This window comes from Eumetopias jubatus, unplaced genomic scaffold (genome assembly GCF_037043125.1).
Source record: "Eumetopias jubatus isolate StellerSeaLion01/CBP00866 unplaced genomic scaffold, mEumJub1_p1.0 scaffold_9, whole genome shotgun sequence".
In the NCBI taxonomy this organism is placed as follows: Eukaryota; Metazoa; Chordata; class Mammalia; order Carnivora; family Otariidae; genus Eumetopias; species Eumetopias jubatus.
The window spans coordinates 97784204-97804540 of record NW_028274815.1 but is presented as its reverse complement, the minus strand read 5'-3'; the positions used below and the strand labels follow the sequence as shown (position 1 = coordinate 97804540).

At 46.7% G+C, this 20337-nt stretch overlaps 1 protein-coding gene across 2 annotated transcripts in view; it reads left to right on the top strand.

Moving 5' to 3' along the window:
- Nucleotides 1–19886, top strand: part of PCSK2 (proprotein convertase subtilisin/kexin type 2) — a 271414-nt gene extending 251528 nt beyond the window's left edge. For both annotated transcript variants that reach the window (XM_028112992.2, XM_028112991.2), the window contains 4 exons: nucleotides 1430–1645; nucleotides 3775–3875; nucleotides 10636–10863; nucleotides 19400–19886. In XM_028112992.2, coding sequence (XP_027968793.2) covers nucleotides 1430–1645; nucleotides 3775–3875; nucleotides 10636–10863; nucleotides 19400–19886 — 1032 coding nt within the window. The remainder of the gene's footprint in view (nucleotides 1–1429; nucleotides 1646–3774; nucleotides 3876–10635; nucleotides 10864–19399) is intronic.
- The last annotated feature ends 451 nt before the right edge of the window (nucleotides 19887–20337 follow it).

Genomic DNA, 20337 nt, shown 5'->3' with positions numbered 1-20337 from the left:
TGCTCTGCCCACCGGTCCGGCAGGGGCACAGGGGAGCCCCAGTCCTCCTGCCCCCAGGGTCAGAACATAGGAAGCCAGAGGGAATGGCCACTCCTGGGTTGTGGAGGTAGAGCGAATAGTCCTGGAAGACAGAGAACAGGGAAAGAAAAAGATAGGCAATAAGAACCTGGTTGAAAAGAAGAGCAATGGGGCGCCTGGGTGGCTCAGATGGTTAAGCATCTGCCTTCGGCTCAGGTCATAACCCAGGGTCCTGGGATGGAGCCCTGCATCAGGCTCCCTGCTCCACGGGGGGCCTGCTTCTCCCTCTCCCTCTGCTTCTCCTCCTGCTCATGTTCTCTCTCTCTGTATCTCTGTGTCTCAAATGAATAAATGAATCTTTGAAAAGAAAAGAAGAGCAATGTGAGCGGTAGGTATTTATAACTAAGCTTGCTGTTCATAACTAATTAGCATATGGCAATAACCATTGTGCATATCATTATGTATTTAAAGTTACTTTTGTTTATATTAAACTTTCTTCTTCCTATATTTGGTGTTCCCTTACACAGGTTAAAATATCATATAATATTCTGTTTAAAAGAATTCTAGGGGCACCTGGGTGGCTCAGTCAGTTATGAGTCTGACTCTTGATTTTGGCTCAGGGTTATGAGATCAAGTCCCGCATGGGGCTCCATACTGGGCGTGAAGCCTGCTTGGGATTCTCTCTCTCTCTCTCCCTCTCCCTCTGCCCCTCTCCCCCTGCCCCTCTCCCCCACAAAAAGAATTCTAGTATGATCCAATCAGGTAAATATGTAAATATACACACACGTGTGCATGTATATACATATGATTTGGAAGAGTTATATATTTTGGAGTAAAATGTGTATTTTGAACTTAAAATATCTACATATATATGTGAATGTATATATAAAAGACATATGACTATCTATAAAATCAAAGATAAATATAAATATCTTTTACATCTTCTAGAGCTAAGTATAAACATATATGTACATTTACATTTTTGCTGAAAATTGTCTGAAAGGAGGAATAAGAAATGAGTAATAATGGTTGCAAGTAGGAAGAGTCTTTCTTTAATTTTCCTTTCTGTATACTTTGGTTTCTTACCATGAGGATGGACTACTTTTATAGCTTTTTAAAAGCAGTTTACTTGTAAATTTTAAGGTGATTCTGCCAGCTTTTCTTACGGTGTTACCCTCAGCTCAAACCGTAAATTTGGGTAACTTTGGACACAAGAACGAGAATTCTCAGGACCCCAGGGTTAGGAGGGTGGTTCTGCAGGGGGATGGAAACGCGCGGAGCCGCTGAGGAAGCCCCGGTCCTGAGCTCCCCCGCTGGCCGCCCTCTCCCCGGGCCGGGATCCCGGCAGCTCCGGGGCTGGCGCGTGCGGGACTTGGTGGCCTCTCTCCCTGTCCCCGCTCGCCTCCCCCAGGGCCGAGGCGGCAAAGGCAGCATCTATGTGTGGGCCTCCGGGGACGGTGGCAGCTACGACGACTGCAACTGTGATGGCTACGCCTCCAGCATGTGGACCATCTCCATCAACTCGGCCATCAACGACGGCAGGACGGCCCTGTACGATGAGAGCTGCTCCTCCACCTTGGCCTCCACCTTCAGCAACGGCAGGAAGAGGAACCCCGAGGCTGGCGTGGTGAGTGTGGCCCCCGACCCTCGGGGAGGCGGTGGAGAGCGCCCCCGCTGCGTAACGTCAGGCACGGACACTGGGTGACGTTATGCACCACCACCGGGTGCCTCACCGGAGGAAGGGGCTGTCCCCTCCTACCCTCAAAGAGCCAGCATCTGTTCTGAGGCTCCGGAGATCCATTGTCTGTCTTCCGGGCCTGATAATGCTTTGTTACCAAGGTAGAGCCATGGAGTGTGCAAGTTGGAAGCAAGAATTGTGATCCCTTTCCAGATCATTTTCCATAGTCTTTCTTGTTTATTGTTTTGCCTTGCGAAAAAATGATGAACTCTGATGATCAAGAAGTTGCCCCAGCACTCCACTTTTAAAGAGAGCTAATATTAAGAACTGGGCCAGCACACCATCACGCCAAGAGCCAATCTGTTTATTACAGTAATTAAAAAATAGCATCCATGGATGGATTTCTTTTGAGTCTATAAGCCCTCTGGGCACACACATGTATTTTTTCAAGGCAAGAGTAGTGGTTTTCACCATATTTTAAAGTATGTCCATGATTGAGAAAACAAAAAGTTTAAGAATCCCAGACTTAGATTATTTATTGCGTTCTTCTGAGCAGCACTTCCTTCCTGGGCAGCTTGGTAACATGGTGAATTTTCCAAGTCCCCTTAAAATATATATCTGGAGAACATAATGAATCTTTTTGGATCTCTTCCTCTCTCTGGGTGTCTCACTCACATATCACCTCTCCTCAGACCTCCCAGCCTGGAATTTGGTAGGTGGTTCCGTAGCCCTGCTGAGCTACATCTTGACCAGCCACCCGCCTCGGCTGGGGTCTCCCAAGGGAGAACAGGAACTCAGAACACAATCATCGTTACCAACCAGTGCTCCAGTCCCAAATTCCTGCCTGGATTCTACCTCGGCAAGCTGTCCTGGCTCTCATGGAACCAGGAGATCCCTTAACCTAGAAGGGACACAGACTTTACCTGGCTCCCTCCTTGGTCTTGTGGAGGACAGCGAGTGTGCCTGCTCCTCCCAAGCAGGAGGAGGCTTCAGCCTCTCCTATCTTAGGGGAGCTCTATGGACAGAAAAGGAGAAGAGCAGAGCAGAAAGGAAGTGAGGGAGTCCCCAGTCCTGTTGTGCTTGTGATGTTTCACCCCTCCCCCTACAAAGTGTCACTCCCTACCCCAAGGGTGTCACTTTGTCCTCACCTTTATCTAAGATTCTCTTTCTGCTTGGACTGGAGAAGGGCCTTGAGTTCGATCTGAATATTGTCATTTTCCCCCAGTAGATGCCTTTAAACCTCCCTGATACTTTGTTCTTCAAAATCATAGGCCCATGTGAGGATCCTACAGACAAACAGAGGAAGAAGGAGAATTCATGTGGTTTATGTGTGATTGTAATGAAAACCCTGGCTTTCACCCTGGCTCATTGAAAATGAGGGTTTTTTTCTCTTTGTGAAAGTCCTTTAAAACCTGGTTGATCGGTCTCCCCACTTAAGAATTGTGGAAGTGATTACTCACACATCTGTTATCTTGGCTTCCTGAGTCCCAGCCTCTCTCCATATGATACAGAGAAACATTCTCCTTTTAATGGCCTGTCCTTCCAGGCAGACTTCAGCTGAGCATGTTTATTCTTCCCTCTTTGGGAATGCCACCTTTTCCTTTGTGAAGGGAAAAAGATGATACAACGGCATTTGGGTTTTCCAAACCAATCCCAGTGCAACAATACTCACCATTGCATTGACTCGGTGGTAGTACTGACTTGTCATCTTCCACCTGTAAGTTTTCCTTTCAGAATCCGGGAAATAAAAGTCTCTCTAGTCTCTGGAATAACTGCAAATATGCTTCTCTTGAAACACTTGACTTGTTTTTATCTCGTGAAACACTTGACTTGTTTTATCTTGTGAGTACTGTAACTGTAACTGATTGTCCCTTTTTGCATGGGCTACTAGGAAGCTCAAATAAAATGCATGGCAAGATAGATAGACGGATGCTAAGCTTATTGTTACCTTTATCTTAATCTTCTTCAGAACAAGGCAGAGTTTAAATGAAAGAAACAGATAATACTCTGCTTCGTATTGTTTTGGGATTCAAAGTAGAGTGACTTCCTCATTCATTACTGAACATCTTCCCTTCCAGGCGACCACAGATTTGTACGGCAACTGCACCCTGAGACATTCTGGGACATCCGCAGCTGCACCCGAGGCAGCTGGAGTGTTTGCACTGGCTTTAGAGGCTAAGTATGTTTCCATCTCGGGGCCGAGGGTGGACTAACATGTGTCTCTCCACCCAATCCCAGGTGTCCATGGAGGCAAAAGTGGGTGTGAGAGCCAGTGGATGGTCACGGCCAGTGAACTGTGATGGGCATTTCTAAAGGAACTGTGGGCCCCAGATGATACACACACACACACACACACACACACACACACACACACACTCCACAAATAACATCCCTAGGAGAGCACAGTACCAAGTAGGGACACATAGATCTTTCTTTCTTTGTGAAAACCATCCTATTTTCCTCTCTGGATCCTTTGACTATTTTACTTCAGTAATACAATTAGCTAAATGAAGGAAATCTACTGCCAAACTGGTATCCGGCAAGCTATTGCAGAACCTGTGGCAATAAGGGTACTCCCACTCAAGACTTGTTAACTTGTAAGGTGAATTCACTTTCAACACTGACACAAGGTGGGCAAAACCACACAGTGTAGACCAGGAAATGGATTTTCCTGAGAAGCCTTCCAAGCTACAGGTAAGAGGAGGCTGTCCCCTCTGTTCTCACCATCCCACAGAGAAGCCACAGACTGCTGTTGCTGGACACATCTCGGATTTGATCCTCAGCAGAGATTCCTGCCCACTTGCAGCTCTGCGTTCCCTTAGGGCACGCCAGAGGCTGGCCCTGGCTTTGAGGAATGAGCATGTGGGCTTCAGGCCTCACCTGTGTGGTAGGAGTGCAGACGCCCACGCTGCAGGGAGCTGTTCAAGAACGCAGCTCTAACCACTTGTGAGAAGTTGGAGTCAGGCCCCTGGGGAAGGGGAGTTGAGTTCCCATCCTTGTCAGCCCGTTGCTGGGCAACCGGAGCTTCTAGCATCCATCTCCAGGCAACCCTACTCGTCTCTCTCCACATATACAGTGTGTTTTCTGACTTGCAAAGGAGGTAAGAGTTGATTCCTAAATAGGAAAGGACTTTGAAAGATTCTCTAGTCTGACACTCTGTCTTCTAGTAGAAAAGGCATAATCATCCTCCTTTTACAGATAAGGCCCCACATCGATTTGGACCTGGCCAACCTTTGATTCTTCGAGCAAAAGTCAGATGGAAAACTTAGGATTCCAGGAGACACTGATTGAAGTGTTTCTATTAAGTGCAGAGACCAAAACTTACGTAGTATGTACCCTTCTTGAAGATGAAACAGTTTATCTCAAGGCCTGTCCAGCCCTGGTGTCTGAGCTGGCTTTGTTCACTCCAGCTAGGAGCAAACAAACAGCGGGAGCCGACTGCTTGCTGCTGAGCTTTGCAGAGAACAGGGAGCAGAGGTGCTCCACAACTGAGAAGGGGGTTCTGGTCACCCTTTAAATCTAAGAGGGTAGACCTTGACTCAAGTCTCCTTGCATTTTGGCAAGCAAAAGTCAACTGCTCAGGCCTCTGTGCACACAAAGGGACAGCCTAAATTGATAAAGTAATGGAACAAGGCTGCTGGATCTCTGAACAGGCTCATGGGCTCTGCACCAATGAGTCACCATTCTTTGACACACGCTTGCCGATAGCCTTACAGAAAAGAAGTCACCACGCGGGTACGCTTCATTTGGGAGCGGTGGTTGTGATTTTAATTCTCTCTCGCCATAAAGAGGAGAAAAGTGATACCTGGCAGGTAGTGGTTCAAGCCCATTGTAGGAACTAGTCCTAAAATTCCTCAGAACACCAACTGCATGTTGGTGCAAGCAGTTTCTTAAGGAAGGGTGCAAGCAGTTTCTTAAGGAAGGGCTCTCAGGAGAAACCAGGCTAAAGTTGGTGCAAGCAGTTGGTGCAAGCAGTTTCTTAAGGAAGGTTGGTGCAAGCAGTTTCTTATGGAAGGGCTCTCAGGAGAAACCAGGCTAAAGTAGAGGTTAGGATGGGGGAAAAAATCCAAGTAAGGATGCAATTTCAGAAGTTCTGGCCTCAGCCTGATCCCATGGGGAGCTCTGGAGTGTCAGTGATGCCTCAGAGTGTGTTTTTCCTCAAGGCAAGGATGCTGGGCTGCCATGTTCTGGCACTGATCCGTCACTGGCTGAGAGCCGTGCCCGGGGAAGGAAACTCCAAGGCGTCTCTGGCTTTCTGCACCTGCGGGCAAAGCGGCTCCAGTAGGCAGCAGTTAAAAACAATGGTCAGAACAAAACAGCCCTACGAGGGAGTCTAGAGGGAGGAGGAGGGAAAACCGCTCCATGAACAGTTCCTACAGCTCATCTTTCTTTATTGTGAGACCAGACACTTGGGAGTCCTTGGCAACATAGGACAGCAGTTGAGGGCTGCTAGCCATCCAGAGGTCCGATCAGAAAGCTTTTCCAAAGCAGTGTGAATGCAATAAACAAATTCCGTGTAAATGTATGCCCATCAGGACTACGGAAGAGACACAGCCACCCCCAGGAATCCCGGGGAGAAGAGGGCAGCCTGTGTCCTGCCCAGGCACTACTTTCATAAAGTACTTTTCTGCCAAATGCTTGAAAATGGCTTCTTGAGTCCCAGGGAGTTTTGCTCACATTTTCCAGTGTGACCAACACAGGAAAAAATTTCAAATGACTTCTTTGCCCCGGGGGGCCGGCGGGTGGGCTGGGGTCAGTGACTGCCATCTTTAAATATTTTGCATTCTCTCCGGGACCCAGGGCTTTCTGTGTGGTTCTAGAGGGCTGAACTACGTTTGAGGGGTCAGTCATAAGGAGGCAAATTTTTGGCTTGAGAGAACCATCAGTAAAGAGGCCCATGTCCTGGACTAGAATAATGTTTCCAAAACTGACCTTTCGGGAGATGGATTTTTTTTTCATGTATACTCTTTATCAAAGTATAATAGACCCAGAGAAAAGTGCACAAATATTAGATACAGCTCAATGATTTCTTACAAAGTTAACAGATCCATGTAACCAGCATCCAAATCAAGCAACAGACCATTACCTAAGTACCAGATGTGTTCTTCTGCTTAATATCATGTCTGAGAGATTCCTCCATACTGTTCTGTGTGGTTATAGGTCATTCATACTCATTGTGAATTACTCCACTGTATCAATGAATCCTTGGGTTGTTTCCAGTTTGGAGCTGTTATGAGTCATATTGTAATGAACATTCTTACACATGTCTTTTGGTGAACATATGGATGCATTTCTGTTGGGTGTATACTAGGGAGTCAAAATCCTGAGTCATGGGGGATACATAATGCGCAGTTCTCATAGATACCCCCAGTAGTTTTTCACAGTGGGGGGTAGCCATTGACCCTCCCTCTGGCAGTGTGAGTTACAGTTGCTCCACATCCTTGTCAACACTTGGGATTGCCAGTTTTCCACACTTTAGCCATTCTTGTGAGTGTTCAGTAGAATTATATTATGGTTTTAATTTGCATTGCCCTGACAACTGGGGAGAGCACCAGGGGTGGGGGTAGTTTTGAAAACTATAGATTCCCACATCTCAGCTAAAAGTCACTGAATAGAAATCTCTGGGGATGGATGGCCCAGGAATCTGTCTTTTCAAGCCCTGTTCCAGGGACTCCAGTCCTGCACATCCAGTAAATCAAGAGCTCTATGAATCTCTGATTCAGGATACTGTTGTATGGCAGGTGAATATCTGACTCTGCTTCTGACTAGGTCAAGATTGGAAACAAAATCCAAATACCGATAGCTAAACTGAGACAGGGTTTCATTTTTCTGTCGTGGGAAAGATACTTGGGAGCCCAGGTTTACCATGGGGGGTGCCACTTGGATTTGGGGAATCCAGCTCTTTCTAGGTTTCTGCTCTTCCACCTTCATGTTCTCCAGATGCTGCTGGGGCTCTAGCCATCATGTTTACATTTCAGATAGGAAAAAAGGGAAAAAAGAAATCCACCCGCTGAGTCACCTTGTTTAAAGGTTTTTTGAAAAAGCCCCACCTGGTAGCTTTTGCTTATTTCTCATTGACCACAACCCTCATGCAACCACCCCAGACTACAAAGGAGGCTGGGAAATGTAGCTTTGGAGCTAATAATGTTGCAGTTCTGAATAAAATTGAGGTTTTCTTAATAGGGAAGAGGGAGGATATATATGAGGGAGACAATAGCTATGTCGTCCAGCATCTAAGTGGACGATCATTCACCTCCTCTGGAAATCTGTTGTCTTACCTTAAAAGAACTACATTTGTCGCTAGTCCCCACATGATTCAGATGCAGGCAGCTTAAGGATCACAGTCTGAAGTACCCTGGCTGGGATAACACAGGGACCCCACTGTTGGCTTTCTTGGCATTGAGAGCTCCCCCATCATGGCAGCCCTCCCTTTTAAAGTATTGAGTTGTCTTTCTCCCTCTGGGCTGTAGGCTCTGAGAGAGCAGGGACCTTCCTAAGGCATGCCTACAACTAACACAGTGCCTGGAGCTGATATACACTCAATGGACCTTAATGGAATCACTTCATTGTGCAGTACCTTTCCATATGTCTGTGTCTTATTCTCCAAAGTATTACATAAAATGCTTGAGAACAGAGAAGAACATGTCATGCTATTAGTCCTCTAACACTGTTCACAGTGACCTTTATATTGTAGATAATCTGTAAATTTATTTTTTTATTATTTAATAAGTATGACCTATAATTCTTGAGCTGCTATGGTAGGAATAAAGCTTAATGCAGATGGAAGAAATACTATTTCACACAGTAGTGTAATCTGTCGGTTCTGAAATTGCTCAGAAGGGGGAATCAGGAGGAACTTAGTTTTACCTCTCAGACATACATAAATGGCTGGTCAAACAGTGTCACCAACTCAATTACATGAGAATATGGACTATCTCTGATTTATTCTAGAAGTGAGAAGACCTTGGTTCTGACTGTTCTCTCTGTCTCTCTCATGGACCCCATGAGAATAAATCCACAGAGAAATGTCTACCTCCAACGTCTAATGTCCCTCTCCAAGCTCCAGGAAGCATAAGCACAATTTTGTGGCCAAACCCTTAGCAAAGATGGTAGATAATCCACCTGCCAGCCAGATCATCTCGAGATCACCAGATTCTCATTTATCAACACTTCTGTATTTAATGAATTCAGAATCCCACTCTGGCAAAATACCGAGCTTTTCGCCATAATCAACTTCTTGAAACTTCACACAATTCACTTGGGTCCTAGGGACCATATGTCCAAGATATGTTTATAAATTTCTCAAATAAGCAGTGGCCTTCTTTGAAACTTTCTCTTTAACCACTGAAGGTCTACACTGCAAGAGTACATGAATCATTGGCATCTTTTGGCTCTGATTCAGAGCTTCAAACCAATGAATGCTGCATGTGCTGAAATTTTATCAAACGAGTTATGTTGTTCCTAGTCTTTTGAATTATTTGAGTTCCAAAAAGAACCATAGTGTAGCGTTTTTCCAGCTTTTTGATTTAAAATAAATTTTGCGTTGCAACCCAACACCACACACACACACACACACACACACACACACCGTTTCATGAAAAATAGTTTCCTATATTACACGCAATCCACACTGGTACTCTTTTCTGTTCTATTCTGTTCATTTTTTTAATGATAGTCCCGTTCATTAAATCACTGGTTCTCAAGCTTAGCTGTCTGTCTACTACTGTGTTCACAGTTTCCAAAGCCTGGGTCCCATTTCCAGATATTCTGACCTTAATTGATCTAAGAGGTGGCCTAAGCAATGGGATTTTAAATGTCCTCACCAGAAGATTTTAATGTGCAGCCCAGGTAGATAATCTATGCAGTAAGTTGATTTCCTGGCCCACAAATGGGTCTGACTTGCACTTTGAAAAACGCAGACAACGAGTAATACTAGACACTGATTTCCCAAGACAGTAGCTCCTGTAAACAGATTTGTTTATTCACTGGACAGTGTTCCAAGGGCTGTTGTCCTGGGCACTGGGGATACAAATATGCTGAACATACAGTCTCTGCCATTGAAGAAATGACAGCCTCATTTTTACAAACGGAACACATCCATGTAGCCAACACCCAAATCAAGAAACAGAGCACTGCCAGCACCCAGAAGCCCTCTTGCATCACCATCCAATCCCCCACCCCAAGACTAACCACTAACCTGACTGTTAACAGCACAGATTACTTGGGCCTGTTTTTATACTTTAAACAAATGGAATAATACAGTATGTTCTCTACCGGGTTTGGCTTCTTTAGGTTGACGTTCTATTTGCAAGATCCATCTGTATTATTCAGAGTAGCTATAATTCATTTGTTCTTATCCTAGGACAGTATTTCACATCCTGCAAATACATCTCCATTGGTTTATTCATTTTATTGGGGATGGGCATTTGGGGGCTTTGTAGTTTGGGCCTATGAACATTCCAATACACATGTCAGGTGGATATATACACACATTTTTGTTGGATGCATACCTAGGAATGGAACTTCTAAGCCATAGCTTAGATACTTGGACAGCATGAGAATATACAGCCAAACAGTTTTCCAAAATGTTTGCAGTAATTTACACTCCTGTCTGCAAAATGTGTGAGTTCCAGTTGTTTCACATCTCTGCCAACACTTAGGATTGTCGGTCTTTTTCATTTCAGCCATTCTAGTGTGTGTTAGAATGTGCATTTGAAGTAAATTTATTTACGTAAGAAAGGCAAGACTTTTAAATTTATATGTATAATGGCTCTAAATGGTGCATGGAAATCCTCCCTTGACTTGGGGGTTCATAGATGTTCCAAAATCCTACAAGGGGTCTATGGTCTATCTTAGTCATGTGTCTCTCTCCCTCTCTCTCCCACCGTGTGCCCTCCCCCCATATCCTGCTCTTGCATCTCTCTGCCTCCGGTATCCAGCCTGGGTCTGACCTGGAGAGACATGCAGCATCTGACTGTGCTCACCTCCAAACGGAATCAGCTTCACGACGAGGTCCATCAATGGCGGAGGAATGGGGTTGGCCTGGAGTTTAATCACCTCTTTGGCTACGGGGTCCTTGATGCGGGCGCCATGGTGAAAATGGCTAAAGACTGGAAAACCGTGCCTGAGAGATTCCACTGTGTGGGAGGCTCCGTGCAGGACCCTGAGTAAGTGCATGTGGAAAATATCCCAGAGAGGGTGCCATGGCCTGGGCAACAATATCAAATTCCCTCTCTGTCAGCTTGAGATGCACTGGATTTGAGTCAGGGACAACCAGCTTCCACACAGAGCTGTAGAGTGGCACAACGCCAGGGAGCTCCAAGTATGTAGAACACCATTAGGAGCCTCAGAACCCCTGGTTTTAGGTATGATCCTTTACTATTTCGATGGCTTACACCATTATTTTTGAGTGCACAAGTCAACCAGTGTAACCAGGTCCCAGATCAGTAAACAGGCCATGACCATAACCAATATCCCAGAGGCCCCTTGTGTCCCCTTCCATCATCGTCTCCCCAAGAGTAACCTTAAAACTCCATAGATTATTTTGCCCATTTTGTACTTAATATAAATGGAATCAGACACTATCTTCTCCTTTATATCTAGATTCTTTAGCTCAGAATGCTTCGACCATGTTTAGTGTGTACTTGTAGTTCATTTATTCTCGTTGCTAAATAATGTCCTGTTGTGTGACTATAACATGATTTACTTATTCGTTCTACTTGTGAGGCAACATAGGGACTTGATTTGATGCTGAGTGAGATGGATAGCCATCTGGAGGGATTTGAGTGAAGAGTTTACACAGAAACCACCATGCTGGTCACCTGCTTCTACTTCCCTTTTAACTTCCCATCATGGCAAGAGGATTGGACAATGAGGACCCCTTTTTATTGCATTTCTCTCTTCATTGATTCATCAGTAAGATGGAAATAACAATTCTTATCATTATTTTCAATTGAGATATTGTTTACATATGATGAAATGCACAGACCTTAAATGTATTACTTGAGTTTTGATGTATACATCTGGGTAAATGAAACAATTAGTTTTTATTGGGCACCTACTATGTGCCATGTGCTTTACATCTGCCTAAGCTTCCTAGCCAGCCCACTTGTTGAGGGTGCGCCTTACCTCACACAGGCAGGGTATGAATATTTTGCAGTGTGAATAGCAAAGTGGTCCCATGTTGGGTCTCAGGGAGAAGTGCCTCCTAGGTAGCTGGCGTGAGGCCTTTTACATAAACTATCTGTATTTCATCCTTGTAAGTCCAGAGGGTATGTACGATCATTGTTACCTCAAAACAGGGGAGGAAGCCGAGATGCAGAAAGCAAAAGAAATGTGCTCAAGGTTACAAAGGTCCGACCAGGACTTGAAACAAAGCCCTTCTGTAAACCCCAGTTTGTTTCATTGGATGACATTGGCCTTAGGGAGCTCCTACTGTGCCCTCAGGCCCTACATTAGGCGCTACATCAGACAGCTGGACAGTGTCATTACAAATGAGGAGAGGCTCAGAGAGGTTAAGGACACACCAAAGAAGACCTAGCTATTGAGCAGCCAAACTGGGATTTGAACCCAGGCATTCTGATGTCAGCACACCACCGCTTGAGGGGCTTCTCAGTATATCTCAGTGATCCCCCACTGGAGAGGAAGTGAGGCTCAGCACATATCAGAAGGCACTTCCTCCAGTAAGACCTTCCCTGGGGACCCTGAAACCCCACCTAGCAGGTGGACCCACTCCCCCCCCCACAAACTCCATAACTGCTGTCCTGGAGAGCCTGTCACTGCCAGAGTCTACAAACAGGGTGGCCAAACAGAGATAAGACTGGGAATCTCCGTCCAAATGGGAAAGGGAAGGCTAAATCCAAAGTCAATATTCAATGGGCATTGACCACTGTACTGCCCTCATTAGAGTTCAAAACAATTCTTTGCATGATTTGGAAGGCCCGGGAGACTTGGTACCACGGTGGAAATGTTCTGTATCTGGGTGTCCAGTACAATAACTCGTGGCTAGGGAGCACTAGAAATGTGGCTCATTTGACCTAACTTTAGTTTAAGTTCCAATAGCCACATGTGGCTGGTGGCTGCCATCTTGGACGGCTCAGCTCTGATGCCCATCTGGTCGTTACACTGTCCCAGGAAGGATGCTAAATAATGCAAACAGAATGGGAAGTGTAAATTGAATAAAACTCTGTGAAAGGGTGCCCAGAAGTCGAGCCTGAAGGAGAGTTGGGGCCATTCTGCTTAGCCTGTGCCTCCCCCAGCACCCCCTGCGCGTGGGTCCACTGCTCACTCCCCCCACACAGACAGCAGGATGCTCCAGCAGCCCTGAGAGCTCCCTCAGGTGGCCCTGGGAGCGTGCAGGCATGGTGCTGCCACCTACTAAGCGCTGCTCTTCGACGGTCGCCTGGTCAGGCAACACTTTTCTCCCACAGGAGTTTGGTGTTGCTACTCTCATCCACAGGTGAGAGAACAGGAAGCTCAGGAAGATAGAGTAAATGGTTCTAGTTCACAGAACCAGCAACTCCAATGTCCGCCAAAGCCCTGGGCCTGGGACCTCCTTCCCTTGCTGCAAAGAGGGAAAGATTTACAGAAAAGGACTTGGCAAGAGGGAAAGGCGTATGGTGTTTGCTCCTCTCCAGAAGCTCAGGCAGGGGCCCACACATCACTCATGAGCCGTGCCACGGGAACATTATCCACAGTTAGCTGCATACCAGCTCCCTCCACAATTAACAGAAAGGTGTTAACAGTTGCAGCTTCCTCCACAATTAACAGAAAGGTGTTAACAGTTGCAGCGTTTAGGGGAACAGTCAGCTTAGTCAAGGTAAATGTTGATAGAGGACCTTCTCTTCTGAGGCCGCTGCAGACAAGGATGGATCCTTCATGATCCTCAAGCTCTGTGCATTTGTGAGGTAGGGGGAGGGAGGAGAGCAAGGCGGAGAACATCAGCTGTGACAAAAGACAGTTTCTCAGTTTCTGTATACATGTAACATTCTGTCGTCATCCCCATAAATGTCGAATTTGGAGCCAGAGACAAGAAGGCTATCATGTTACAGTTAAGGTACTCAAGGCCCAGCAGCTCACAACTAGCTAGGAATTTTATCCAGTATCAGCAGCCTGACTTTCAATGAAAGGAAACTGGAAAGCTATTTGAGCACGGACCAGAATTGGGCCCTCCATGGGGACAGGAACCTAGTGTGTCTTGTTCACTGCTGTATCCTCAATGCCTAGAAGAGCGCCTGGCACCCAGTAGTCACATGGGAGATATTTTCTGAATGAGTGAATGTTCAGCCAACAGCACCTGGGTACAAGGAAGATAGCTAAGTGGTGTCAGTTAGGACCAGCAGACCAGCCAGGGGGACTGGGGACAGAGGGCAGCCTTGTTGGAAGGACTCTGTGTCCCCTAGGCACCCTCTGCACCCTCACCCGCCCCACACCTGAATTTCGTTCTCGGATGCAAGTGAGTGAGCCCTAGGGCAGATGGGCTTGTTGCAGAACTCAGAGGCTGGTACAGCGTAGTCCTTAGGGCAGTGCCCAAGGCCGCTGGGCAGAGGAGGCCCTTGTCACCGTGAATCACACTCCTGAGGGGCCGGGACAGGGGCATCAACAGCCACTTGCTGGGATGTGCGGGGCTGCACAGAAACAGCCCCCGAGCGGGGTGCATGCCAACTGTCAGGTTTATAGGTTTCCTCGGCAATAATCTTCGCAGAGAGGCAGCCAATTTGAAAAGCAATTTTCTAAAGCGACTTTATCAGCAGAGTCAGTGAAGGGTGCTCAACAAAAATACGAAGGAAAAATACAACTGGCAGTGAGTGTCTACACAGAATCAGCCGTGTGCAGTGAGCAGAGTGAAGCCAGGCCTGCTCATGGGCCGGGGGCAGCCGCGTGTCCCCGAGTGCTGAAGCACGGAGTGCGCTGTTGGGCACAGACCGTGCCCACCCTCCCCTGCACCCAAGAGCGTTGTTCACTCCGCGCCGCTGGGGCTGTGGCAAACTGTGAATTTTAAGTGAATTTGGAAGTAGATGTTAAAGCCTGATGGGGATGCCAGACGCAGCATGGCAGAGAGAGAAGAGGGTGTGCCCAGCGCCAAACCAGCTATGGGACCGTAGACGGGTCACGGCCGAGCCGCGGTTTATCTTGTGTGAGTTAATGCCCACCTGCCGCTGTTACCTGGGAAAGAGAAACCATCGCGGAGCCCACCTGTTAAGTGTTCTTCTGTGACGGCCACAGAGCTGACGTCTTAGACCCTCAAGGGTGGCCATTAGTAGCACTATTGTTATTATTCTAATAAAACAACTGTCGCATCATAACTAATTATTTTTATCATACAGTTGAGGCTTCAGAACACAGATAGCATTGCACAGGTGTCCCCTGGGAAGCAGGGCCTAATGCTAGACACCAGGCAACTGACCACTTATTTGCAACAATGTGCAATGAATATATAAGCCATCCTCAGGTCCCCAAGTTTGTCTTTTATAGGACTTGAACATGAGGCTTCTGTACATATTCTCTGAAAGTTCAGAGAGTAGCTCACAACTCTTGATGGGTACCTAACTTTTTGTAGCAAATGTGTTCTGGAACGTGGTCTGTATGACTGAGGATCTAAGCAGAGTCTCTTTTGGTGCCACAAACAACCGTCTCCTATTTCAACCTTTTTTTTTTTTTTTGAGAGAGAGAGCCCTAGGGCACATGCGCACACATGCCGGGGGGGGTGGGAGGGGCGGAGGGAGAGGGAGAGAGAGAATCTCAAGCAGACTCCACTCCCAGCGTGGAGCCTGACACAGGGTTCCATCTCATGACCCTGAGATCCTGACCTGAGCGAAAATCAAGAGTCAGATGCTTAACGAACTGAACCACCCAGGCGCCCCTATTTCAACCTTACAATTGACTTTCCTGAGCAAATAAGGATTTGCTTTTCCTTTAAAATAAGGATGGATTGTATTGCTTTTCTTATAAAAGCATAATAGGGTCACTGTAGAAAAATCGGGAATACAAGCGAGCAAAAAAAAAAGAAGTAGTAAGAAACACCTGGCGGATACTGTTCCTCTGCTCTCCCAACGCCATGATGCCTGCCGAGAAACCTCCCTGAGAGGAGGAATGGCGTCCTTTCTCTTCCAAGCTTGCCTCCTCTGGAATTCACCCCAGCCTTTTAATTTCATTTCTAAGTGACTTAACATTCCAGGAAGAATCCACTCCTCTCTCAGGGGCTACTCCCGCTGCATTCAGTGGGCAGTTCACACGGCAGGGCAGCAATGGCCGAGTTTTACAAGCAGATGACACCTCCATGGCACTAAACAAGCCAGACTCCCCTTGGAATGGCCTCCAGCCCCTGCACACACCCCAACCCCAAGGCTACTGAGACAGTTTTTGACTCCTAACACAAAGTGGTATGTCTGTGCCCACTCCAATCTGTCTTCCGCTTTCCAAGATGAAGACAAAATGCCAGTCCCGTCTCAGCCTCCTTCATCCCTGCCTCCAGCCCTCTCACAAACACACTCGCTCATCCCTTAGGCCACACAACAAACAGCCTAGGCTCTAGTTCCTCTCTTCTGCAGGGAAGGGGGCAGCCAAGAGTCAGTAGTCGAAGCTCAAAGCAGCTGTTGAGGGAATCTGGGTGAGAGACTGCATCTACTGAAGCCCCCCCCTCCCCCCGTAGCCATGGTGGGCATGAAGGTCATCTCCGGTTTGGCCCAAAACAGATTTCTCTCCTTCTATCCTAAGAGATCATCTCGGCCCTTGTTCATTTATGGGAACCCCCATTGCATGTGGGCTGTGGATCTGATTCCCAGCTACAGTGGCCGTCCCATCTCTTGTTCTTAGCCAATCGAAGAAATATTTCCAGTTTTCCCCAGGGGAAGCAATGTCAGTTTTCTGCCAGAGATTCTGTGAATTGACTTGTAAAGGGACTGTCACTTGGTGAACTCCAGTACATAAATGCCCTGGGTGCAAATGGAGAAAAAAAATATTATTATTTTTTTTTTTTTTAGAATCCAGTTTGTGTTTTGAATCCTTGTGACAATAGGGAGTATTGCATTTGACAAATGACTAGCGATGCTTTGTAATACCTAGAGTGACTATTACTCAGGGTAACAGTCTTTAGTTGTTGGCTTGTGAGTTTGCTTCTTGAATTTCTCAAGGTGGCCTGGCCTGAATGATAGGAAAGGGGCTCAAACTCAACACAGGACTCGGAGCCAGGGTCTCTTCCTGCTGTGGGCCCTGCCATCTTCCTCTGTTCCCTCCAGCTGTGCTTCTTGGAGAGTTCCAGAATCCCTGAGGCTCCCCTCTAAAAGGAAAGCCTCCATTCTGGACCTGCCTGCCTGTCTGTGTAGAATCTCAGCAGTAAAATGTGGCATTTCACTCATACCTGAGGTCTGGACGTTCCAGAAGCCTCCAGCAAAGTGGCCAGAAAACCTGCAGAACAGGATCCACAGTTTTCCCCGCTGCTTTTCCTAGAGCCTGTGAGCCATGACAAAAACGGAATGTGCTTACAACAGAAGCCTGGAAAATTTTCTAATGAGTGGGCATGGTGGCATCAGGTTCAAACTGAACATAGGCAAATATTTAGATCTGTGCTATCCAGTAGAGAAGCAACTAGCCGCAGATGGCTATTTAATAAAATTAAATTTAAATTAATTATTAAAATTAAATTTAATTAAAAATTCAGTTCCTCACACTTGTCACGTTTCAAATGCCCCATAGCCACATGGGGCCAGTAACTACAGTATTGGACAGTGCAGATATAGAACATTTCCATCATTGCAGAAAGTTCTGTTGGCTAACTCTGGTCTAGATATTTGTGAATATATGATGTATATGAGTGTGTATCTATATTTTATCTGCAGAGCAATTCTTAAGTGTAGGAAGATTAATATCTCCATTGTACAGGCAAGGAAAAGGAGCTCAGATAGTTCCAAATGCTTTGCCAATAACTGGACCTTCATTCTACCCACATAGCTCTATACCTATGGGCTAGAGCCCAAATGATTGTTGGTCATGTATCAGCTCACCTGTTAACGTTTCTGACCCTGTTGTGAGTAAATAGCATCTTTTTTTGAGAGATCTAGTTAGCAACCTTGCATACTCTGACTTCCAGACCTGGCCTCATGCTTGCTCCCCACTAAACTGGATGACTTCCCCAGAGCGTGGTACCCCACCTCCACCACCACCACCAGATCTCCACAGCCAGTGGGTATCTCACACATCATTCAGCATCAGCATCTATGCAGAGTGCATATAATAGCAGCACTCCATGAAACTATTAAAGCATATATTTTGAAAGTTCCTCAGGAGAGTATTGACTTTACCAATGAGCTACAGGTAAAGCTTCAACAAGCCCCCCCAGGTTTGTGGCTTTGGTGCCAAGGGTCATGCAGTACCAAGGCTTGGCTCCGAGCTGGGTGTGTCGTCATCTTTTTGTAGATGGGCTCTACAAGATGTGTGTTTTAAAACATCCACCTTTTTATGCTCCAAAATAAAATATCGTGTCAAGGGAAAATATTCACATAGGGAAAAGCCCACAGAAGGGGAGCTAGTACCATGATCCGGGCACTGTGCTCCATGTTTTCACACGTGGTCTGATTTAATCTCACAAAACCCATCCACAATGACAGTGAGACTTCGAAGTATTTAAATAATTTGCCCAAGCTCTCCTGACCAATAAGCATAGAGGAGAATTCTAACCCAAATAGGTTTATTTGTGGCAAAGTCTGGAGTCTTTCCATTACACTGTGCAGTTTAATGTAGTTTACTCTATGATGTTTCTGATGCAAGAACTTTTGAGTGTCTTGCCTTCAAGGGAGGCCATATCCAGGAAGGAGAGTGGTTGTGTGGAAAGTCAGCTGAAGAATGTTTAGGCTGACCCTCCATGGGGCTCCAACTCTGTGACCAAAGAGGCTTCCAAATTCCCCTGATCTTTCAAGGGATGCTCCTTCACTAGGATTAATTGACCCCATTTCAGCTTTTTCTATGATGGTAACAACAATCACGATAACAACAACTTCTATTTATCAAGATACTTAGCACTTCCAAAGAAAGGCATTATGAGCTCCTGTCTCAGCCTGGGTTGTCCCAAAAGTAGACCCAGAAGTAAGACTTGGGTGCTGATAGTTTTTTGAAAGATGATCCCAGGAAAAGCCAGCGAGGACTGGAGATGTGAGACAGGGAGAAGGAAAAGAGCCAGTCAGGAGTGCATTGAGGAGCAAGTTGCCACCATGGGTGACAGGCTCAATCCCACTGGGGACACTGAGTTGTCCCACTGAGGAACAGGGATACCAGGGTATATTCATCTATCACTTTCTATCCAAATCACTGGTAGGGGGTGGTCCCCGAAGGGTTCAATCCCTGACACTTTGGGGGGCTGCCCTGCACATTGGCTGAGCAGGCTCCCATGGTGTGGGGGAAAGCTCCAGGAGAACAGCCCAGAGATACCGATACCTGAGGTGGGAAGCAGTCAGAATACACGGGAGCTGCAGCTGCAGGTGAACTCGGAAGGGGCGTGGAAGAAGTGAGAAGGGCTTGAGCAGCATCTGCTACATTTCCCTTCCACACAGAAGGTATAGGTAAGGGGCATTGTTAAGGTGCTCAGGCTCACACTGCCAATGTGTCTGATTAACCCAAAGCCCCTGCTCTTCCTGGTACCCGAAGCTAACTCCAAACCCTAAGTATAGTGTGCATGTCCCTTACTATATCTCCTCATCACTTTGCCCTTAGGAAAATACCATCCACCGGCAAGCTGGTGCTGAGCCTCACCACTGATGCGTGTGAGGGGAAAGAAAATTTCGTCCGCTACCTTGAACACGTCCAAGCTGTCATCACAGTCAATGCCACCAGGAGAGGAGACCTGAACATCAACATGACTTCCCCGATGGGCACCAAGTCCATTTTGCTGAGCCGGCGTCCAAGGGATGACGACTCCAAGGTGGGCTTTGACAAGTGGCCTTTCATGACCACCCACACTTGGGGGGAAGATGCCCGAGGAACCTGGACCCTGGAGCTGGGGTTTGTCGGGAGCTCATCCCAGAAGGGGGTGCTGAAGGAGTGGACACTGATGCTGCATGGCACGCAGAGCGCTCCTTACATCGACCAGGTTGTAAGGGATTACCAGTCCAAGTTGGCCATGTCCAAGAAGGAGGAGCTGGAAGAGGAGCTGGACGAAGCCGTGGAGAGAAGCCTGAAAAGCATCCTACACAAGAACTAGCGCGGCAGCCGGGCCTCGACCGCCTCCCTCCGTCCCCCATCTCTGCCTCTGTCCTCGGGCCACACTCTGTCAGGAACCTAGCAATTACTGTCACCCTCACATAAGCTATTCCAACTTCTTGATCTGAAGCTTCGCTCACTGTCAATGATTCTTTTCATCACAATGGACGCAATCTTTTTACTTCCATGCCCCAAATACAGTGTTCCCATCAAAACCTATGTCCTATTTGTGACTCTAAAGTTCTTTATTTGTGTCATTCAAATAGGTGATAGCCAGCAAACAAAACTGGGACAGCTTCCTCCTCCATTTTGTTCATATCTGAGAAGAGAAGGCATTTAAAAGTCACACTCAGTGACTCCAAGAATGTTTATTCATGGTCTCAATTGAAGACCTGTTACATAAAAAGAGAAAGATAACAGAAGGTGAGCTCTGAGTCTCTAAAGCACAACAG